The sequence below is a fragment of the Notothenia rossii genome (assembly GCF_949606895.1).
Source record: "Notothenia rossii genome assembly, chromosome: 9".
NCBI lineage: Eukaryota > Metazoa > Chordata > Actinopteri > Perciformes > Nototheniidae > Notothenia > Notothenia rossii.
In genome coordinates, this window is record NC_136907.1 from 72731543 (window position 1) to 72755933 (window position 24391).

A 24391-nucleotide genomic window follows, 5' to 3' on the forward strand; every position below is an offset into this window, starting at 1 on the left:
AGGCTGCTGATCTGCCCGTCGACATACAACTTGAGATAATCGACTTACAATGTGATCAGGATTTAAAGGACAAATTTGCCTCGTCGGACTTGTCCACATTTTATCGGTATCTTTTGCCAGGATACCCCAAATTGACAGCCCTGGCAGCAACGGTTTTGAGCATGTTTGGGACCACCTACCTTTGTGAACAGGTTTTCTCTGTAATGAACATTACTAAAACAAAGCTGCGCTCAAGACTCACACACAAGTGCCTGAATTAAATAATTAAATTGGCTGCTAGTCAGGATTTTAAGCCTGATATTGATGCCCTTGTGAGGGCTAAAAGATGTCAAGTTTCAGGAGCAAATTAATCAGTTCTGTGACCTCAGTTCTGTGAAAATAAGAACCTACTGAAATATTTGAAAATGTTATATTATTCTGTCACTGAACATTGTGTATTATAATGTCAATCAGCAGCTTCAATAGGCAAAAAAAAGTTTGATTTGATGTGACACTGTGGCTGCACTGCCAATATAAAAATTCTATATTTTCAAGGCAAGGGAGGTAACTCAAACTCCTCACTTAATAGCTCCCACGTTTTTATTTGCATTTTGTGGTAAGTCAGTTCAGGTGGAAACTGTGATCTGTTGTAAAGAACATGTGTGTAGCACTTGAAATTGCACTTGTTTGTCTTAATACAGTACATTTCAGTTTGTTCATAACGTTTTGCGTCTCATTACATGTGGACATTTTCCGAATGTACTTGTAGCTACTTATTTGCACTTAAACAGAAATATTGTCGTTATGTAGGGCCTGTGGGTTATTATGCTATGATGTTACTGGTCCGGCCCACTTTAGATCAAAGTGGGCAGTATCTGGCCCCTTAACTGAAATGAGTTTGCCACCCCTGGTATAGAAGAAGCTGATGTCTACAGCCCTGCAGTAATTAAACTTTTACTGCATGTACTTTCATTTTGTAGACTCATTTGTGATGTGTATGTGCCCTCATTAATATTCATTTGGATATGTCATATATATTAGTTTAAGGGCAAATTGAAATTAGAGCATGTAAAGTATTTTTATAATCTCAAACTGTTTAGACCACATCCATACTTAAAATGTTGTGTATGTATGAACTGGTAAATAAAGTTACATCTGTTATTTAAACTCTGTATTGTCATCTTTATTTGCCTTCGTTTTAATGGAGATTATCTGCAGCTTGGTTTGAGGTATTAGTCAAAGGAATTAAACAATGAGACGCTGTTGAATGAATGGTAAACTGTCTACGACCCATCAATAAACGGTTGAGGAATCTTTGTAAAAGACTCTAAGCCGATAACATTATTTTTAATTTGTACAGCTGGGTATTTGAAGACTTTCAGGTTTACTCAAAGTGGATCGGAGTATGGATAGAGATGTGGGTATGTTTAAAGTTTTATTTGATAGAAAAAATTGGTATGTTAAACCTACAGTGCAATGAAACAGTGCGTTACTTGAAAAATACTACAGAAGATTATGATAAAAATGGCACCTTACACAAGTAAACGAAACAATTCACGAACATGCACGATCATTTGACAAACTTCTTACATGGCAGTGTTAAACGGGAAGCGGCGGTCTACTCAGAAATGACTGACAATTTCTCCTAAACTACAGGGAAGTGATGGCCTAACGCGTAAAGAAGCTTGCTTGTATACCAGCAGGATACATCGGGGTATGGAAAGTGAAAAGCAGCACAATTATCTGCAACACAATGTCAAAGTATTTGCATTTCTGAAATACAGGAAAAACTATTTCAAGTCCTCTCTTGACACCAATGAATTCCAGTCACAATTTGAACACAGTTTATCTACAACAAAAACAGTTGACAGCTCTCAGCCAGTGTTTTTAGTTTGCCTAAAGCTGCTTAAACCAATATCTACACACTCTTGTATTTACATAGTTTCTCTTAAAGGGGAGCGATCATTCAAGCTCTCCCGTTATGTAAAGTTCCCGAGTCGTTCGCAGAGTCCACAGTACTGAGTCCCAGGGTGTCTTTGTTCTTTTTAGCTCCCGTTTGGTCCAACGCCGTGCCCTCAAAGAGCCGAGCCATGAAGGCGAGGCCGTTCTTCTTGATGTACGACTTCCCTGCGAAGGTGTAGAGGACGGGGTTGGCACAGCTGCTGATGAAGGCCAGAGCCGAAGTCACTGCACGGCTGGACTTAGTGATGTTGTCCAATCTGCGGATAAACAACATTTTAGACTCCTTATGTCAAATGTTCAAGCTTGGTAGAATCCTTAAGAGCTTTACAAAAACATCTAACTCAGTGGTGTCCAAACTTTTTTCACCGTGGGCCACATACAGAAAAATATTCGAAGGGCCTGGCCGCTCACTAGAGGGGAGGTTTATTGCCTCATAAGTTAGCAAAATCAATCAAAAGTAGGTACCTTATGCTTGATACTTGAATCTGCTTTAAGAAATAAACTGCGTAAATCCCAGCTACAGATTGATAATCAAAATTAAGGAATTGGAAAGGCATTTCAAGTTCATGTATATAAATTAATGGGCTTTTTTTCTTTTCGACTTAGATTTGTTGGAACATATTTTCAAATGTAATAGACTGAATTTATTGTTAATTGGGCTTATTAAAACATGAACACTACTGTGTAAATGTTTACAGAGATATTTCATAAGTACAAGAAAAGCTCAAGTTTTATTTGTGGGCCGTATTCCATTATATCTTTTGAACCATTCAAAATGTCCCGCGGACCTGCTCTAACTCATGGAGAACTACAAGTATGTACATGAATGGATACTGAACAGGCCCACTGAGGGGTCAGTATGTCCCCTGGGCTTCATCTGCAAAATGTCACTGAAAGAGACACAAAGCAACCACTGACAGACGCTGTATGAATACAAAGACATGCAAAACAACCTGTGAAGAAACACAGCTATGAAATACAATTGGCTGCAATGATGCACAAATCAACTTAAAAGACAACAGATACCAGAAATGATATAAATAGCCTTGAAAAAAAGTTATCAGGTCAAGATTAGTATTTGTCTAATGATTGCTTTGTATTGCCTCAGCTGTCAACGTTTTTATGAATTTATACCGTAGGAAATAATAGATATGTTTTCGTAGCTATATAAGAGATAATTTGACTCTTAAATGTCTCATCAAACTATTTTATTGAGCATCTTAGACCAGTTTATTTGACTTAAATCTGTTGAAGATCAGAATGAAAAACTCCAAAGTACCAACATCATTGTCTTTGAAATAATATATTTATAATATAATCTTTTGTAACTCACTTTTTTCTTATGGGTGATTCAGGATCGTACCACTGAGCTGCCACCTTCAATAGAACAAAACACAGTCAGTTTTCATTGAAAAATATCATTGATCTGAAATCAGAAATGCCTGTCACACACCTGTATCATGTTGATGACGTGGTACGGCAGCCAGAAGAGGCCAAACATCACCACGATGGCCAGGATGAGTTTCTCGCTGCGGACCGTTCTGCGAAACTTGGTCTGTCGGAGGCGTCTCAGGATGAGGACGTAGCACGTGATGATGACCGCGTACGGCAAGATAAACCCTAACACCGTCTCAAAGGAGTACTGAAACCTTTCCTGCACAGGACGAAACAAAACAGATGTTCTCATTGCAATAACAGAATGTGTTTCTACAGACAGGACTGGATCTGTCCAAACAAGAGAAGTATACTGTTAATGTATTTAATATGTATAGAACATGTATCTTTTGGAAGTTTTGGTTCATGAAGAAATAAATCAATCACTTGTAGTTTTTGGGTTGGATTTACATTTTTCTACTTAAATATGAATGTGAATTTAGATGTTTACATACACACATCTTATACCATTTGAAGTGTTTTGAATCAAACTACCCAAAAGTTTTTTTTAAATCAGCAGAACTGATAAGTCCGTTAATAAGTTAATGATTTAACAGAACATTCAATAATTACAGATTTGTTGCTTTTTACTCTAGTAATTGAATTAATTGTTCTTCATCTACTGCTACAATTCAAGTTAATTGTTAGTCTATTTTTTACATACAAAACCACATTTTATGCATATATGAAATGTTGCAGAACTTTATTAATAATTATAAATGAAATGTCAACTATGAAAATATAATACTGTCAGTGTCATTCTGCTCAATCTTAAAATTCATTTCATACTTTAGGTAGCCTACATTAAAGAGGCCTAGCTTTTTTGGGTTTATCCTTTTCTGTAGTGTGTTATATAGGTTTTTAACATAGTGACATCATTATGCTACATTCGTGCTTCTATTGGCTAGCGCTCCAACACATTGTACGTGATAGGCTAAGGGGCGGGACATGTGATTGACCAATAAACCTAAAAGGGCTTCTTTAAGCTCATAATACTAAGAATTCAAATTCATGACTGTTAATTGATGTTGAGTATTTCAGAATTATTTTAAGTTAATGATCTGAGTACTTCTGCTTATACTCACATGTGTTGGCTTCGTGTGATTGGGCGCACACACATGCCTTGTTCTTCTCTTCTCATCATGGTCCTCTCTGACGTCTCGAAACACCAGCGAGGGGATAGCGATGAGCATCACCAACACCCACGTGCACCAGATCACCCTCCTCACCACCTTCTTGCTCACCAGGGTGGAGAGCCTCCTCGGCAACACCACGGCAACCATCCTGTGCACGCTCATCAACGTGATGAGGAAGATGGAGGCGTACATGTTGGCGTTGCACAGGTAGAACACACATTTGCACATGGCGTCTCCAAACACCCACGTCTGCATGGTCAGGTAGATAATGAAGAAGATGGTGAGGACCATGAGGAGGCCGTCTGCACACGCCAGGTTGAGGATGAGGAGGGTGGTGACCGAGCGCCGTTTGATGCGAGCCAGGATGCTCCAGACGATGAAGAGGTTTCCGGGGACGCCAAGGAGGAAGACCAGGCCGAGGATGATTGCTCCCAGCGTCGTGGATAAGTCATTGCTCACCACGCTTTTATCCTCAACGTTTCCGATTGTGCTATTTGGAGGGATCGTCAAGCGGGATCCAGTGGCGTTGGACATGATGGATGAAGTTTGGGACCTGAGGATAGGATAGAAAGGTAACGCGTCAACATGTCTGGCATTAAAGTAAAGGGTTAGGTGTAAAGATTGACATGTATGTGTCTGGATATATGTTTAGGTTAATGATTGAAATGAATGTCGGTTGTAATTTCTGCAGCTTCTATAGGACGTGCTAAACCTGTCTCTTTACATCTCTTCTCTTTGTATGACATTCATTTTGAACCTGGTTCCTTTACACTTAACTGTGATTACATTTCTAACAAAGTCCAATAAATGTGTGGCTACCTTTCTAACTTAATTGCCAGTATCTGTATCTCAAAAATGATGATTAAGTCTCTCATAAAGATGATTTTTAGATGGACAGAATAAGTCTTAATTACGTTTAAAGTATAAAGAATGTATCCTTTTTGGCGTTTTAACTTAATTCTGATAACAGTGTTTCATCACTGATTTGTATTATGTGCTATTAGGCACAAAGACAAAGGTTGGTTTTTTTGGGTGCCTGTCAACACTTCAATCTAATTTGAGTAAAGTTGAACAAAACTTGTTCAACTCTATCAGCAGATTCTCTTATGATATTCTCTCTCCTGTGGCTTCAAAAAAGTGACACAATCCTGATATAAGATGTATTTATAAAAGCTATCATGACATTTAAATCAAAATGTTTAGCAACCTGTAATAATAACCATTTCCAAAACGTTTGAAAAGCTTTAATTGTCCATATCTCCACGTCTGTGTGATGTGGACTGCCATTGCCTTGATCCCTTGAGTTCCAGGAACATGTGGTAAAAACAGCATCTTGCTGAAGGAAATTGTTCACTGAAATAACTTAAATGATAGAAAGGAAATAGTAAAAACTGAAAAAATTATCAAACTAACGTATTGGTAATTCATTTCTCTCACATTTCATTCAGATAGAGTGACAGTAAGTCGAAAGCCTGATTGTTGAATATATTATCACACCAAAGAAGAATATGACCATCAGGTCCGGAGGAAATACTGTGCCAGCGCCAAAAAGAGCCCAGATAAACATCAGAAATGATTGTTTAACGATGGTACATTAGCTGTTTCCAGAACTAAAGGACGGTTGCTACCCTGACGCAGCCTGTAAAATATTCACATCAGACCTTCAGCCAACAGGGTAGCGCAGCGTGCTAAAACATGCCAAACACTAGCAGCCCTACGTCAAAGAAGATTTCGAAACAGACTTTGAGTCACTTTTATTCTCTCTCTTTCTTCCTCACTGTCCTATCAAGTGGACACAGTAACATCCACTGCAGAGGTCACATACGGTGACCTTACTGTAGAAAACACAGTTAAAGATGATGCATTGCTTACTACGTTTGTAGATTAATATGCTTAATATAATTTTTGTATTGAACATGAGTGATGTACATATAGGAGCGATAGGATCTCACTTCCTTTTCTGAGAACAAGACATCAAGCCCTTACTTCCTGATTAAGTCTTAATTTCCTAGCTCTGGTCCAACTAGCAAATTGTTTATTGTCCCCTGATGGCTGTAAACCCAAATGAAGAGTAAACACATCCATGTAAAGCTGAGTCTGAACAACAAGTGGATGCTCAAAATGACAGCTTTTTTACTTTTTGTTATATACACTATGTGACACAAGTGTTCCAACCCACAGCTGTCTGTCAGTTCAGGTAAAAAGGAGGAGGCTGTGGCTCAGTGGGGAATCAGGGGGATAGCAAGTTCGAGTCCCACTGCAGTCAGCATGTCGTTGTGTCCCTGGGGAAGACACTACACCCCAAATGGTTCCTGTGGGGATTGTCCACAGTACTGAATGTATGTAAGTCGCTTTGGATAAAAGCGTCTATCAAATGTAATGTAATGTAAAAACCACAAACATCTGCACATTATCTCTTAATAAATGTGCTGTTGTAATGGAAATAGTACACTAAGGAGTAAACAGTTATGTCATTTCTTTCTCAATGACAAACTAAGAAATGGATTGTAAACGAATATGCAACCTAATGCATTCAAAAAAACGTAATAAACCTTAACATTTTTTTGAAAAGATCGGAGAAATGACCATTCCCAAAATGACTTGCACAGCCAGGAACTGTGATTGCAAATGAAGAAATACCATATAGTTATCATGCAGTCCAAACTAAAACAAAAAAACGAGTCATACGTTTGTAATAAATCTGTGCCTTGTAAATAATCAAGTCAAGAAAAGTAAATAATTACTCAAAGATGGAAAAAACAAGAATAGGAAAGAGTCACGTGTTAGTACAATCTCAAGTAAAATGTCAATACAAAGTCCTAAATTAACTTTTCCAGTGAACACACGAGAGTGACTGACCTTCCAAGGACTGGATGTCTCTCTGTGATGAGCTTCAGATTCAATTATCGCAGCGCTGCTCCGCTCTGTCCGGCAGCGTTTCCCTTGTGTGACGCTGTGTGTTAGCTCTGTCCATAATAACGTGGATCACATCCTGCCCCACAGGCTGCAACATGCTGAGATTAGAGAGAGAAAGCCAGAGGGAGGTGTGGCCTTCCTTCAAACACGTCAGGCCCTTAAATTCATCTCCCTATAAAATTACGATCTTCTTTTTTTTATATATATAAACAAGCATGCATTCTTCCGGAAAGCATGTCCAAGTTCCATATATCAAAAAGCATATTTGCGTTTCTCTGCTTGTGAGTCAAGTGGCCGCATTACATTCTGCTATACTTCACATCATTTTAATAGAGCACTAGTTCCTCTGGGTTTTCATCCGTGGCATTTGGAGTAAACAAGTTATTAAAATAAATGTGCTCCTTTTCTCACAGATTGAGTTTTCCTGTTGTGTTTATGTATGCACCGTTATACACCAAAGACATTTCTTTGTTTGTTTAAACCTACTTTGCATGTATCTGATTCCATTACCGATTTCGGAGAAAAAGAGAAGTTATTGGTTATTCAAACCCTTGCACAAGTTCCCTGTGTCATGGATGCTAATGGTAACACAAGCACAAACAGGCATACAGGTAGACACGCACAACACTCACACTCTCACCCGTTCATACAAGTTTCTGACTCTGAAAGGAATGCTGGTTTTCGGGAGTGGTGAAATGTTGAGTAATAAAAAGAAGCTCAAATATGAAACCTTTCTACTCTCATGGAAAGATTGATTAATATGCAGATACTGGTTCACCTTCACTTAAATTAGACGAGCTGAAGCCATATCTATGTGTCCTTAAGACTGAACAAACACCAATGGGTTTGTCACTTCTATATTTGACTTAGATTGATTTAAATAAAAGCTTGTACGGGAAACTCCACACATAACTGTATTTACTGTACATGACACAATGCAAAGTTATATGTATTGACACCCCTACATTTATTGGTACTAAGATGAGATACAGTAGACCTTTATTGAATCCTGCAGGGAAATTCATACGTCAACAGAGTAAGAGGGAAAAAAAAGAGGACAGTATAGGAATTCAAAAAAGGGCAAACATGTAAGCAACAGAATGAATTTGAGTAACAACGATGGCGTTAGGTCAAACACCTGATTTACTTTTATACAGATATGAGGGAAATTATTGCAAAACGTAATATATATGTCTATGTGCGAGTGCAAGTCTTATGTACAATCAGTGAAGGTTGTTTACATACTGAAGTACTTAAATTATGAGTTCATTCATTTACTTTTTCATGGAAGAATAACATCTATATATAAAATTGATATCTTAAGGCGGATATGGAAAATTCTGCTAAATGTTTTTTAATGTAGGGCGGTCGTGGAGAAGTCGATAGGGGGTTGGCTTGGCAACTGGAAGGTCACCAGTTTAAGTCCCGGCAAGACCAAGTGCTACCGAGGTGTCCCTGAGCAAGGGACCATTCCCTACACTGCTCCCCGGGCGCCGATCAAAATGGCAGCACACTGCTCCTAACCTATGCTCCTAACACGATGGGTCAAATGCAGAGAAACAATTTCCCCACGAGGGATTCATAAAAGTCCATCTTATCTTAATGACTCACTAAATACAAATGGATTTCCACATTATTGAATGGCACTGGAAGTTACTGTAAGTCTCCTATACCTCATTCACACCAATGGTGTTTCAGGGCCGGTTCAGAGCTGGAGCTTGAAAAGCACCGGGTTTTCCTGTTCACACCGCAGCGGAGCAGCCTCTTAGCTCCGGAATCCGGTTTGTTTCAAGCACCAAAGAATTGTCCGGCCAGAGCAAAAGCACCGCATACGTCACGCTTACGTCGAGGCGGGGGCGGGGGCAGGGGTAGGGGCGGGATCAACTTCTGAACAACAACAAAAAGCCGGCGTTTTATCCAGTTGGTACACAACGATGGAGAAACTTAACAAGCAGCAGTGGTCCACTGAAGAGACTAGCTATCTACTGGGAATCTGGTCTTCCGAAGAGGTACAGAGGAAGCTGGAGCACAATCGGCCCTTGTTGTTTTTGTCTGCGTCAGCTGTGAGTGGTTTCCATGCGGTTTGGCTTTATGAATCAGGCCCGCAAATGGTTACGTGATGACACAAAGGATGACGCAATGACGCAGCACCAGTCGGACTCTGGGCGGTGTGAAAAGAGCCGGAGCTAAACCGAAGAACCGGTTCTGAACCTGAAAAGCTCTAGCACGGAGCTTGAACCGGAGTTGCGTTGGTGTGAATGAGGTATTAGGCGGAAAGAAGGGTGTGGTTTACTTTCCTAGAGCTTAATGTGATAGTCCAGCATCTAGTCAGTTTACCTATCACATATAATTATACTTAATAAGAATACAGAACTATATAAACTTGATATCATGAGCCCGTGACTTTTGCAGGAGAGATGAAACTAAATCAGATGAAGTCATAGCCTTTTATCAAAAAACACTTTTATGACAGCTGTCACCCATTTGTCTTTATGGTTATATAGAATATATAACATTTTGTTTGATTACTCTGATAAGAACTTCTTTGTAAAGACTATCATTTAACCATGAAAACTTACCTTTATTCTTATAAGCACGGTATTGTCTTTCATTTGTAAATACTGGGGCATGTGAAGTAGGCAATAAGAGAAATGTACACCAAGATATAATCAAAAGATGGTAACAGACAGAGGCAATGAAATAAAGTTTTAAAAGTAATCTCGTGTTGGTTGATGTGTAACAGTAGATGTTGAAAAACCCTGTCTCCTAGAATATTGATTCGTTAAAAGCCTTTTTTTTGACAAATATGTCATGAAAATGTATGTGTAAAATCTAGTCGTTCTATTGTTTAACCATCATCTACTCAAATTCAATGTAATACTTTATCAAATAACTCATATTTTGTCCAAGCTTAAATTGATACGGATACATCTAAAAAGTAACAATTTACATATTCATCTAATGACTTATTTTTTATTTAGCAAACAATGCCATAAGTTACATTACTATGACAATGACAGAATATGGGTTCCTAATTGTAGGTAAAACGAAAGTGGATTAAACACGTCCTGTTTTAGGCTGTCGGAATATATTTTACTTGTTTTTAAAAGCACAAAATGTCCTCTGGTAAAATCTACAGATCCGATAAATCATGTCTCTCTCTTGCTCAAACCATAATTGTGTCAGCGCCCGGGTTGCAACACTTTGCTTTTATAACAATAATTTGTGTCCTCAGGGTGTGGATTCCGAGCTCAAGGTTTTACTTTAAGGTTTCTGTAAAACTGTTCTGCCGTTCACCACCTGATGGCAACACACCACCGGAAATCACTCCTTCCCTTTTCTCTTTCCCTCCCATAAACTTGACACTCAGCAGTTCCTCCTCTGTGTTGCACTCATCCATCTCATTGCTGCTCTCCTTTAAACAATTTATTAGCCATTCAGCTTTACAGTTTCACAACCCTCCAAAAACTTTCCATTTCTAGAGAGGCTTTGTGTCTGGACCAATGAATGTCTGCATTCATAAAGTACCTGCATGTAGTTTACTTTATTAACCAGTTACCACAGTGTTCATTTGGTCTTACAGCTCAAAACCTCATTAAACTAAAACTGTTGCTTTTACCATTTTGGCAAGCATAGTTATGTTGTTCCAGATGTGAAACCTATTTTTATAGTTAGTTGAGAATTAAAGGGTCCCTATAATACTCATTTTAATTTTCATATTTGTATTTTGTGGCACTTCTTTTCCCCCTCTGTCTAAAATCAGAGCCGAGTCTGCTCTGATTGGTTAGCTGACCAGCTCTGTTATGATTGGACAACCCCTGAGAGATGTCCCGCCTCTTAGCCTATCGCGGTCAATGTCCCCATTTTCGCCTTCCATCCACACTAAAAAACATTGTTCACAAAAAAAAGGTTTAAAAACTAGAGTTAAGAATCTGTCAACACCAGCCTTTCCAAAACAATGACGTGTGCCTTCTTAGACTCAACTGAGGATCTGTGTGACAGTAAAGTTAGGAAACCAGCTTCCCTCCAGCGGGAAAATAACCCCAAAACGTTGAACCTGGCTCAACTTCAGCCACAACACAAAGCGATGTAATCCCGGGTTACCCAACCAAGGATATGCAAACACAAATGACTGGAAAATGACTGCAGTTCTGTTTACTTGGCGATGATTGAGATGGAGAAATGATTGTTGCTATAACTTTCCCAATGTGTTATATCCTGTGTCAAGATTCAAAGATTTAGTCACTCGTATTTTCATAGACGGAAACACAGACCCCTGAGGCTGTGCTAAAAGGCTAATTTGCAATAACACCATTACAACCTTCAGAGAGGGCAGACCTCTGCTACATTTGTTTCTAAAAGTGAAAAGCAATGCGTGTATCCGCCCTGTGATTTGGATCCACTTGTAAATGTTATTTTTCTTACTCTGCCCTGCAAAACCGTTCGTCAAACTCTCCAGAAAATATGGACCGTTGTTTTTTGTTTTCCTGCAAAGAAAATAGAAATGACAATCATACCATACTGACAACATGGACCTTTTCAGTGAAAGTGAAGCAATATCAAAGATACAAATTAAACAATACAAATTAAAAAGTATTACAAAGTTAATTAAACCTAATCATGTACTGTCTTACTTTCTGGATTGTATTTCATCATTTTGTTTTTGGTCTGCATTGCTGCTGCATGGTATGGTGCAAAAGTTCTGGATAATACCTTACACTTTTCTTTCCCAAGTTCCCTGCGAGCCATGCTGCTGATGCGCTGGGTTAGGACTAGGACGCATCGCTATGATGATTAGTCGAGAACCTGTCTTGAACTAAGAGGTTACTAAACAAGATAATGTAAAGAACCTGGTGCTTGAAGTGAGTCAAATCAAGACGAGGCGTAAGGAAAACCATGCAATTAGGTAACAAAGCATACATGGGGATATACTTCCGTTGCAGGCTGTGAGATAGTCTAGACTGGCACTATAACAAGTAGCAACCTTACTAATAGCCACCATGGGGCCCCAAACAAACAGAACACACAAACAACTAAATGAACTCTCTTTGGATTCATTTTTACCACGGATGTTGAGAGAGATGAGCGGCTGTTCTGAGGCTCCTGGGGAAGACAATAGGAGTATTAGAAGTTAAAGCTGGGGTAGGTAAGTTTGAGAAACCTGCTTGCTCGAGATACACTTTTTGTTATATTCCATGGAATGCTCTTAACATCCCGATAGCAATGAATATCTTAAATGCTTTGACAACAAATCCATAAAAAAATGTCATCTGTGGAAGCCGTCGTGCTGTAAAAAGCACGACCAATCATCTGAGCCGGTCTGGCTAAAATAACTGGATGGCCTACCTGCCTGTCAGCCTTCCATCTGTGCACAAATTTATCTCGTGCCCTCATTGGTCATGTGCGCGTTCGTGTGTGTTGGAGGAGGGGCTTCTGTAAGGAACTTGCAGATTTTCTCCAGCTGTGTATTTTCAAATTCTAGCGCACTCAAGCTGGTTTCTCCGAAATTACCTACCCCACCTTTAAATCCCTATCAGTTGACATGTCATAGTGTCATCGGGCAAAATACTTGACCCAATAATCCTAATCCTAACCCTCTGTCTACAGTATTAACTAAATTGCATCGGATTTAACCCTTAACCCAAACGGGATTTGGTGGGAGTGTGGGTACATCCGATTCGGCCTTTGGCCCTGCTGGTGGCACTTTTTCCCTTTCCTCTCTTACCAGACAGCAACATCTTGAGATCCAAGGTCTGCCCACACAACCCCAAGAGGATGACAGGGAGAGTGAATCAAGCCCCTATCCACATGCAAGTATAACATGCATAATAATGATTGTGAGAATCAGAGGAGGACAAGGAAAGGAGGACAGAGAGGAGGAGGGGGAGGAAGAGGAGGGAGGAATAAGGAGCTGGAGAGAGCCAGAGAGAGAGAGTGTTTATTTAAGTTCTTCGTCTCCTGACTCAGACAGAGAGCAGACTACAGAGGATAATGAGAAACAGATCTTTGGTAGAGAGGAAGGGGAGGAGGGGGAGACTCAAGAGAAGGAGGGACAAGGAGAAGTGGGGTAAAAAGAAGAAGAAGAGGAAAGAAGGGGGAGGAGAGGGAAGAGTGACAGCAAAGAAAGGGGGGGGCTGTCGTGTTCATCGCCACAGGAAATAGGCCCTCTTATGTTCACTACTGACAGTTAACATCACAGCGCTGGTGGCCATGCAGCCGGCACACAATGGCAGGTTTTAAAGACAGTGAGCTGCTTGCCATGACTCCTGCTCATGACCAGAATAATAATCAAAGTGTTTTAGGCTTTAATGTGTAGAAGAGAGGTTTATACTGACGATAATAGTGGGGACACAGCAGGAAAGAGGTGTGTGGATGATGCAAACTAAGATAAAGACAAGCCGTTATTAGGGTTTTAAAAATGTGTCTTGGCATGTTGAGTTCAGAGGTGGAAGAAGTACTGAAATGATTTACTAAAGTAAAGGTAGCAATACTACAGTGTAATAAAATACTCAGTTACAAGTAAAAGTCCTGTGTACAAATCTTACTGAAGTAAAAGTACAAAATAATCGGCTTAAAAAATACTTTAAGTACCAAAGGTAAAAGTACTTGTTAAACAGAATGGCCTATTTTATACATATTTTAAAATATTGTATTAAAATGATTGGTGCATTAATGTGGTGTTCTTTGCTTTAATGTTGCGCTGTAAGAGGTTGTTTATTTGAGTTACTTCATCTACAACTAGGTAGTTTAACGTATACAAATATATGATAATGTATTGTTGATTTATACGAACCTAAATCTGCATATTAAATAGCAACTATATAAATATATACACAGTATGTGAAATACAAGTAAAAAGTACTGGATTTCCTCTCAACATGTAGTGGAGTAAAAGTATTAAGTAACATAATAAGTGATAACATAAAAATACTCTAGTGAAGTACAACTACCTCAATTGTTAACTTAAGGACAGTACTTGAGTAAATGTACTTAGTTACATTGCACCACTGGTTTAGTTAATGTGATGTGAGTTTGAGAAAAAGATAAACCTCCACAGTGAGTGAGGAGGGGGGAGAAGAGGGAGGCAGGAGGTTGGGCAGGGGGATACTTGACTGACAGGCAGGAGGTCCTATGGGGAATGAGTAACGGACCAACTGGAGCTGGGAAACCCACCCAAAGGCAATTAAGGGTAAAGGACGACAAAAATATTTTATGAACTTTTTTCCTCCCCTCTCTCTCTCTGTCTTGAAGAAGAAGAAGCTACACGGGGATTGCGATGGAGCTAGAATGAAAGAACCGGCTGTAACTTGTGGATGTGATTCGGAAAAGATTGTGAAATATCTAGAGCAAAGATTTGATTTGGATCGCAAGGCATCCAAGTTGAAAAAGTTGCAAATACGCGAGAAAGAGGCAGTCATCATCGTGTGGAAAAGACTTGTAAAAGTTGCTGAAGTTACACCAAAACCTTCCAGGAGGATGGATAGACAACTTGCACAATGATAAGAACATAGGAGAAATACATTTTTTGGGAATATCTCCGGAAACGTTTTTTGTTTGGCGCACCAACGACGTAAAAGCTATTCAGTCTATGCGTAAAAGTCGCTGTACCGACGCAGGGAGATAAGGTCGTATCACTCGATCTGTATCCGGTCCGATGGGGGCCGCGCCGGGCTCCGGCTGGGAAGAGGGTGAGTTCGAGTTTAAGTTGGTGTTTGAGGAGGACCAGGGGCCATCACCGGTTCTCACAGCCGAGCCGGAGAGCTCTGTTCCCGGGGAGGAGAGTGCAGAGTGCGCCCTGCTGCACCTGGAGCCCTCCAGCAGCAGCAGTCTGGGTGAGTTCCATTTATTGGAAGATTACATGTGTTTAAGTGACAGAGTAGATAGAGGAAGTCTGACAGTGTGGCTTATAATGCATGGGAACTGTGTGTGTGTGTGTGTGTGTGTGTGTGTGTGTGTGTGTGTGTGTGTGTGTGTGTGTGTGTGTGTGTGTGTGTGTGTGTGTGTGTGTGTGTGTGTGTGTGTGTGTGTGTGTGTGTGTGTGTGTGTTTATGTGTGTGTGTGGCTGCATGTTGCATGTGCTGTAAGTAAGGGCCTTTATATTTATGTCTGTGCCTATGGGAAGTGATTATGTGTGTGTATGTTTGTTGTCTCTGTGTGTGTGTGTGTGTGTGTGTGTGTGTGTGTGTGTGTGTGTGTGTGTGTGTGTGTGTGTGTGTGTGTGTGTCTTGCTTGCTGTATGATGTGTGTGCGCCTTCTTCTACATGTGCTTATGTGAATTCCGTATGTGTGTGTTGTATGCGTGCCTCTATCTGTAAGCATGTGACCCTGAGTATATTGTTATTGTGTGTTTGTTTTTGTGTGTGTGTGTGTGTGTGTGTGTGTGTATATCTGATTGTATTCCTGTCTGTGTGCATGTGTGTGTTTGTGCATGTGTGCGTGCAGCCCCAGACTCAATGTGTTTCTAATCGGCTGTGCGTGTGAGGAGAGTTAACAGCTGCCATCTGGGAAGGAACCTCAACCTCTATGTACTGAACAGGCAGCACATATACACCTCCCTCCCTCACTCAACCTCAATCTCCCCCATTTTTCACCACCCACACATACACACATACACACACACACACACACACACACACACACACACACACACACACACACACACACACACACACACACACACACACACACACACACACACACACACACACACACACACACACTCACACTCACACACCTCGTATCCTCACATCCACTCTCTCATTTTTTTCCCGCCCACACTGGCATACAGTTGTATTACCGCACCCAAGGCATGAAAGTGAACTACAGGACAAACAAGAGAAAAATTCTCCACTCTTGATTTTTATTTATCAGAGCAGCACGGAATCGCTCTTCTGGCTTTTTGTGCCTTCAGATTCATGTTTAAAACTCTCCATATCTTTTTATCCAACATGTGGAAGACAACGGTTTTAACCTTTGACCTCTTAAAACAAAGTCAATTTACCACGTCTGGTCGCTGTTTCGATTGTCTATCAGTTGTGAGAAGTTTAACCAAACCCTATTAGACTTTTATTTTTTTGGACAGACTTTAAGATTTAGGAAGAGCTTAAAGCCTTTTTCCGTCACTTTAAATCCAAACTTTTATAAGAGATAAAATGGGTCTAAAGTTTGTTATGGAGCTAAAAGTCGGTAATGCAAAGTGACTTCGTTTGGTACATGTACAGCAGAAACACTGAGTTGTATGGCTATGATGAAGCATCTGTAATTAGTAATTCACAAACAAAATTAAAATAGAGAGTCTTTAAGATTTATTTCTATAGAAGTCAAGGTTACGTATGCCCCTTTTGTTTTACTGATACTTCAAATCAAAGCACAGGTATCCGTTTGGTACACTGTCCACAGATATCAAATTGAGCCCAAATGTATATTATGTATATCTGCATAGAACTTAATTTGATATGAACAACTTTTTATAAAGGTAACATTAAACTAAAGATTATTATGGAACACTCAGTTGTTAATGGTCAGTGTCTGGATTTAGGTAAGGACCACAACATGTCATGATATAAACAAATCTGTATCTAATGTAGTCCATGTCACGTCCACTTAATGAGGACTGTCTAAAATGATCCAGTGATTCACATGGAAAGAGTAAGAGTAGAAAAGTCAAAATGTACAGTTTTTTTGCAGAATGTTTTTTTATCCCTCTCATATCTGGACCCTCTGATTACTTTTATGACCCGTTGTTGGGCCTATTGACTAGGATATACAAATATATATGATGAAAATATGCAACGTGCGTTAATATAGTGGAATATCCCAATAATCGTGCAATGTAGGGTTCAGCATCTTGCCCATGGAAATTTGGATCGAATCACCAACTCTCCGATTATTGGAGAACCATTTTACCTCCTCAGCCGCAGCCGCCCAACAAACGTTTTTTTATTGGCCAGCCCCTATACCCTCTGTTAGGGAAGAATAACTCCTTATGAAAGGTACGAAGTATAACTTTATTTTAAACATGATAGAACTAAGAGGAGGCTTCCCCAAAAAAGGGACAACAAAGTATTCCCAAGTTGTGTTCAAGTCCAATAACCATCAAGTTCATCTTTGTAGTAATAAACTCTTCTAAATTTAGGTTTAAATGATTGTTTTCTAAATAGTTAAAAGAGCCCTGAGGAGGCAAAATTATCCTTTTTCTCCCCGACAAAAGCAACATCTGGAACAGTTTGAGAAAATAAAGTAAACATTCGTGTTCAATGCAGCAAAAATGTATAGTTTCTCCTTTGCTATCCAGCCAATCATCCTTTGTGTGGTTCCTAATCCCATTTTGTGAGGGGTTCAACTCAGGACACACACAATAAATTATTACAGTTCAAATTGAGATAAAAGTTTATTGTGTTTAAAAAGTGTTAGGTACATTTTCGTGGCTCATAAACTTCTCTGCTGCTTTGCGCAGAAACATCTAAATCATTGTTTCATGTGAAAGGAGAAGTTGCCTCAGCACTGCAGCTTTAACCGCTTGGAAATATTTCTGTTGCCAGGAAACATTTGAAGAGATTTTTCAGTCTTAATTCAGTTGGCAGTTGCTGTTGTGTGTCTGCGTTGCCCAAAAAATGCCTGTTAGGCCCGATGATCGGTTGGAGCCTCGCTCATTACCCAGTAACTTCTGTTTGGCTCCATGCAGAGCCACCGCACCGTGCCGGGGAACGGCTGTGGCGAGGGCCGTGGTCTTCAGGGGTTGTGTCCTCATTTGGGTGATTTTTTGGCAAAGATTGCAAAACATTCTGTTCCTTTAGAAATTTGAAAAAAGGAAATGGAGAAAAAAAAAATCATCTTCGTGCCTTTCAAGATTAGCATCAGAGTTAAGTTTATTGTTAGCAGTAAAAATGTTGGTTACAATTTCCTCTTTACCCTTTTACACTATTTGTGACTATAATACACGGAAAGCATGTATTTAAAATATTCTTCACACTCAAAGTAGAATTTATGAAGCTGTTGAGTAAATTCTTCTTTTCCGACTGTGTGAGATTGTGGAATATAACATTTTCTGTTATTCCTATGTTTATAATATTCCAATATCCAGTAAATTGTCACTTCTTTTCAATTAACCATTCTGTGCTGCCTTGCCACATTATTGCCAAACTATGGCAGCTTCACCTGGTCGTACACAAGAAGCCTAAGATTGATACACTCCCATTATGACTTAATGTAAAGCTATCACCAGCAGGCAGGCAGTTAGCCAGCTTAGCTTGAAGACTACAGGAAAACACCTAGTTTGACACAAATACCATAACGTACCACTTTGACTGTGCGATGTAAGTAAAAATATAATGCTTTAAAAGTGAGCTTTACTGAGCAACGTTAGCTGTTTCTATCTGTTTCCAGTCTTTATGCTAAGCTACGCTAACAGTCTTTTGGCCCCAGCTAGCTTCATATTGAACATGTTAGATATAAGAGTGGTATCAATCTCATCTTCTAGCGCTTATCAAGAAAGGGAAAAAACCTACTCCTCTATCATAGAGTGAAAACAAATGGTGCACTTGTTTGAATGATATTGGCTTGGATAAATAAAGACACGTTTGAGTTGCATGCATTTTCCATATGGCTTCAATTGCAGATCAGTTAATCAAGAAAGTTGATCAATGGCACGTTGATGATAAAAAATGGAGCTGTAGGACAAATAGTGTTTACAGTATTTTTGATTGACATCCAATGAGTCTCTTCTGTTCCAGAGGAGAACAGCACGTTTTTAGGGCTAACTGTCATTTTGCGGTTTGTGAAAAGTGATTAATGGGAGTTCACATGAACCTCAAAACCACAACATATGATATAAAAAGAAATTACGTTTACGAGACAGCAGCCAGAGGATAAATTGATGCCATGTGGAAGTGAAAGTGCACATTAAGTCAAATTGACTCACTGCAGACTCCTCATTCGAAGAATTTCATAATCTGCATTTTTTTAGCAAGTTAGACCAACTTCTGTGTAAAGTTTTGATACATTATACATTAAAGGTCACAGGGTGAGTGCTTACAATCTGGGTTCTTACCTTGTGACTAAGTCCTTTTCTAAGTCATCTTTTGGTGCCAGTGTTTGTCATGTTTCCACACATTAAGCCTGATTATTCTTTCTATCAGTTACAGATAACCACCATTCGATCAGCATCCCCAGCCCGCCGTCCTCGGCCAATCAGCGGGCTGGGATGCATTCCCCGCCTCCACGCCGGGCCCAGAGCAGAGAGTTCAGCGGGACCTATGAGAGCCTGCCGGCGCGCTCTGTGCAGGTGAGACAGTCTTTACAAGTCCTGCTTTTTCTTAAAACCAAAGGGTGTTTACAGACTGACACGTTTTCTTACATGTTGTTCTGAGCCAAAGAATAAAGTATAACAAATGTTAAAACGTACATTTTTCACAAAAGCAGCACAAAGTTTGAAACCTTGTACATTTTGTTCATTAATAACTGGCGAAAATATGTTGGAAATATACGTTTTGTAGATCTTTCATGAGTTTTCAAACACAGAAAGACAAGTTTTGTAGCATTTTATCACAGTTTCAATATGTGACGTAATATTCATCCCATAAACCTGAAAAATTGAGTATATTAACCATTCAGGTGCTAAAAATAATGCTTTTTTAAGGACATTACAAATTAAATGAAGAATGTTCTGAGAGATACTGTATGAATGGATACCTTTGGATGTAGTCAAACTAATCACTTGAACTTTTTGTTTAGACCACTAAAAATGTGTATGACACTAATTACATTTAAATCCATTAATATTTCATACTCTTTAATTTCATAGTATATGTTAGAAATGGTGAAAGGTGTCCATCACAGTTTCCCGGATGCCAAGGTTACATCTTCACATTGCTTTTTTTCGTCTGGGCAACTGTCCCAAATTTAAAACGTTTTTTTATTTCCAATAAAACAAAAATCGGAGAGTAGCAGCAAATACCAACATTCGGAGACTTTGACCATTTCTATTTGCTGTCTATTAACTCAGAAACAATTAAAGATATCTCACGCTCTCTCTCCTCCGCCCTCCAGGTTTCAGAGTCTCGCGTGGTGGAGTGTCCCAGCATCCAGATAACCACCATCTCCCCTGAAGACGACCTTGCACCCTCAATCTCCAGTTACTGGGACACAGGTGGAGGTGGTGGGGGGTGGGACAGAGAGCGCCTCTACCTCCCTCTGCTGGACCCCTTCACCTACAGAGACCGCTGCCCCAGCTCCCTCAGCCCCAGCCCGGGCTCCAGCCCCTCGTCCCGCGGCTGGCTAAGCCCCGCCTCCAGCTGCGACTCCCTGCTGGTGGAGGAGGAAGAGCTGACCGAGGCCACAAACAATTTCGGGCTTTCGCCGTCCTCCAGGCCTACCTCTCCGGGGGGTAAAAAGCGAAGAAACTCCCCCCTGGTCTCTCCATGTACTTCACGGAGGGGCAGCTACTCAGAGGAACTTCAGGGGTGCAACCTTGAAGGAGGGGACTCCACACCTCAGTCTCAAGCTCCACCCAACAGCTGCGAGCTCAGCATCCCACAGAAAACCAGGAAGACGTCGTTGGAGCAGGTGAAGACGTTAGCATGTTTCCATGGTGTACGAGAGATGATTCAAATATTTAAATCTTCAAAAATGTGCATCACACTAAAGTGGTGAACCATACTTGTCGTGGCTTAGTTCCTTGGGGTCTATAAGCCACTTAAAAAAAGAGTTTTCCCATTGCTGTGACTCCTTTAGGCTGGGCATTGACTACAGAGGTCGCCACTAGCTGTGACCTTTTAACTAACAATACTTTTGTTTTCCAGTTGTCTCCCAGGGAGGTGAACCATACTTGTTGTGGCTTGCCTAATTAACTTGGTTTCTATAAGCCTCTTGAAATTACTTAAGTATTAAAGGTTGAGACCTGTGTTTAGTCTGGCTTTCTTTAAGGCTGGGCATTGTGGGAATCGCAGTCATTTATCGCCCATTTACTCCAGAGGTCACCAATAGGTGTGACCTTTTACACGAAACCAACAAACTGGCTCTAACAGTGCTTCTGTTCTCCAGTTGTCTCCCAGGGAGTTGGATCCGGAGCCGGCTCCAGGCCTCAGCTCCCCCTGCCCGCTGCCAGACAGCCAGCAGGTCAGGAGAGCACCCCCCCCTCTGGGCATGGACTACCTCCCAGTGCCCCCCGCTCTCGCCTGGGGCCGGACCCGAGCCAGCGCCCAAAGCCCTCTGTTCAGGCAAGGATACACACCACTTATTTATCAGCATCACAAATTACAGTTTGAAGCTTAATATTGATGTGTTAAATTGTCAACACAATTTTGTGTTTAAAAAGGAATTATACATAGTGAATTTCCAAATCAGAATCAGATCAGAATACCTTTATTAGTCCCACTGAGGGGAAATGTACATTGTTACAGCAGAAAAAGAGCCAAAGACAGCTTAATGTTACGTAGAAGCATGCATAAAAAAGTATTGAAGTAACAAAAAAGTTACAACATATAAGAAATTACAGAATTTACAAAATAAACATCCTGTAACAGTTCAGTTCAAATGGTAATTCCCTCCTAAAAAAAAGCAGCTGGCATGAAACCAAGAGCTTTTTCAAACTAGCATTTAAACGATAAATGCTACGCCCAAAATAATTATTTTACTGGAACTCAAGTGATGTTGTGCAATCCTTGTGCTTAGTGAACTTTGACATGCAAATCTGTACTGCATAAGTCAATGTTTGGCGAAAATAAGTACTGTGTTTTCAATAAAACAGGCAATATTCTTGCACCATGTACTTGCAATAAAATAAGAGCATTTCATGAGTCTACTTGTTATTTTATTCAAGGAAGAAATAAGACAGTATTAATTAACATATAAACTTCTAATTTCCACTCACTAGAAGTCAGTTTGTGATGTTTTCAAATTGAAACAATTCATTTGGTTTTCAAAATAGTTATTCACTGTCATTTAAGTGTTGTTTCAAATGTTCTCTGCTTCCTTTAAAACTGTCTAATATTTCACTTTTGTAAACCATGTGTAGGACTAACGCCTTGCCGCCACTGGACTGGCCGCTGCCGTCCCAGTTCGACCAGTACGAGCTGCGGATCGAGGTGCAGCCGCGCCCTCACCACAGAGCGCATTATGAGACGGAGGGGAGCCGAGGAGCCGTGAAGGCAACACCATCAGGACATCCTGTCGTCAAGGTGATTCCCAAACCTGCAGATTTAAGGCTCTGACACACCGAATAAACAGCAAAGAACAAGTGGAGACGGAGCCGAATGTTGTCAAAGTCAGCTTTATTGTCAATCTTTCAGTTTGTGTGTACAGTCGGAGAGATCGAAATACTGTTTCCCACAATCCCGAATACAAAAATAAAAATATGTATACAAATATGTATATCCTATATTCACACAATCAACAGTTTATATATATGCAGACATTAAGATAAAAACACAACAATCAATATATACAAAATAACAGTCACTTCAATATCTTTGTGCTGCCTCGTTGATTGATTCTTGGCCAAAAGGTTGCATTTGAATCCCCCGCATACACTTCAGCAAACCACCAACTTTCATCTAGGAAATAACTCCAAACAGCAGGCAGCAGTATGCTCTGTATTCCTCACTCAAAAAGGGAAACCCGAAAACGTACAAATGTAAAAAATAAATACAAGCCGTTGATGATACGAACTTTGAAAAAAAGCAGGATTTGCTGACAATTTCTCCACAAATCTCCCTCACCACTGAGCTTTGTTCCAAATGGCCGTGTCGTGAAATATCCATGGATGAGAATGACAAGAAGAAGTAAATGAAAAGACACTACAAGCGGGCCCTCTTTAGTATTTTGTTGGTTTTTCTCACAACAGTTTCTCTTTGGTTGCACTCTTAGTCATTCAATGTGATTTATATTACTGTGCCGATTCCAAGTTGAAATGGCAGCCATCCCATCCATCCATCTTCTCCCGCTTATCCGTGGTCGGGTCGCGGGGGTAGCAGTTCCAGCAGAGAGCCCCAGACTTTCCTTTCCCTGGCCACATCAACCAGCTCTGACTGGGGGATCCCAAGGCGCTCCCAGGCCAGGGAAGAGATATAATCCCTCCACCTGGTCCTAGGTCTACCCCTTGGTCTCTTCCCAGCTGGACGTGCCTGGAACACCTCCCTAGAGAGGCGCCCAGGTGGCATCCTAACTAGGTGCCCGAACCACCTCAACTGGCTCCTTTCGACGTGAAGGAGGAGCGGTTCAACTCCGAGGCCCTCCTGGATGACTGAACTCCTCACCTTATCCCTAAGGGAGACGCCCGCCACCCTGCGGAGAAAACCCATCTCGGCCGCTTGTATCCAGCCATCCCAAAAACATTAAATGCATTTGGCAGTCGGTTAAATTAAATTAACCGACTGCCAAATCTGCTTGGTGCGTCAGGGCCTTCAGGCAGCTGCGGGAAGTTGTGACAGTACTACTTCCTAATTAACATACTGCTCATAAATGTTGCACAGACTTGTGTCTTTATAATTAAGTTGCTTTTAGAATTAGACGGTTTTATGTCAAATTAAAGTTGAGTTATTAAGTTTGAATGTTCTGTTTTGACAAGACACATGTGGGCCTCCTCTCAGTGTGATCTCCTCCCCATGTCTCCCACAGCTGTGTGGATACGCTGAGAGGAAGCCGCTCTCCCTTCAGGTCTTCGTTGGAACAGCTGACGACCGATCGATCAGGCCACATCCTTTCTATCAAATACACAGGTACTGAACTCTATCTTATTTCATGACTTACCACGCATTCATATTTTAAACATGGATATTCAGGGGACACGACATACCGTACACTCGTCATCTGACCACTGTGGCTTTAACCGTTGCGTAATTTACCACCAGCTGCTTCCAGTGTTGGTCCAGGACATATCTTGCAGCAGTTGTTCTCAATTAAACCAGCTTCAGGTTAATATAGAGGATGTGGAATACATAAAAGAGCCATGAAGCTATTGTTTGTCC

The 24391-nt window shown here is 40.5% G+C and overlaps 2 protein-coding genes across 7 annotated transcripts in view; one reads left to right on the top strand and one right to left on the bottom strand.

Moving 5' to 3' along the window:
- The window catches only part of nfatc4 (nuclear factor of activated T cells 4), a 37110-nt gene that overhangs the window by 3251 nt on the left and 9468 nt on the right, over window positions 1–24391 (top strand). Inside the window, exons 1-7 of one of the 5 annotated variants that reach the window (XM_079650087.1) lie at window positions 9337–13237; window positions 14679–15259; window positions 19571–19710; window positions 20475–20990; window positions 21468–21643; window positions 22441–22603; window positions 24042–24142. In XM_079650087.1, the coding sequence (XP_079506213.1) occupies window positions 15082–15259; window positions 19571–19710; window positions 20475–20990; window positions 21468–21643; window positions 22441–22603; window positions 24042–24142 (1274 nt within the window). In that variant the 5' untranslated portion in view covers window positions 9337–13237; window positions 14679–15081. Of the gene's footprint in view, window positions 1–9336; window positions 13238–13574; window positions 15260–16042; window positions 18182–19564; window positions 19711–20474; window positions 20991–21467; window positions 21644–22440; window positions 22604–24041; window positions 24143–24391 lie in introns of those variants that run through there. The other 4 variants (XM_079650085.1, XM_079650086.1, XM_079650088.1 and 1 more) reach the window with 4 other exon arrangements.
- Window positions 1402–7607, bottom strand: ltb4r2b (leukotriene B4 receptor 2b). 2 transcript variants are annotated; one of them, XM_079650090.1, is made up of 5 exons: window positions 7371–7607; window positions 4461–5064; window positions 3395–3595; window positions 3275–3318; window positions 1402–2198 (listed from the first exon to the last, which is right to left on the bottom strand). In XM_079650090.1, the coding sequence occupies exons 2-5, from the start codon at window positions 5043–5045 to the stop codon at window positions 1946–1948; spliced, it is 1083 nt and encodes a 360-aa protein (XP_079506216.1). In that variant the 5' UTR covers window positions 5046–5064; window positions 7371–7607; the 3' UTR covers window positions 1402–1945. The 2 variants fall into 2 exon arrangements, with proteins under 2 accessions (XP_079506216.1, XP_079506217.1); XM_079650091.1 differs by lacking the exon at window positions 7371–7607 and having other exon boundaries at window positions 4461–7337.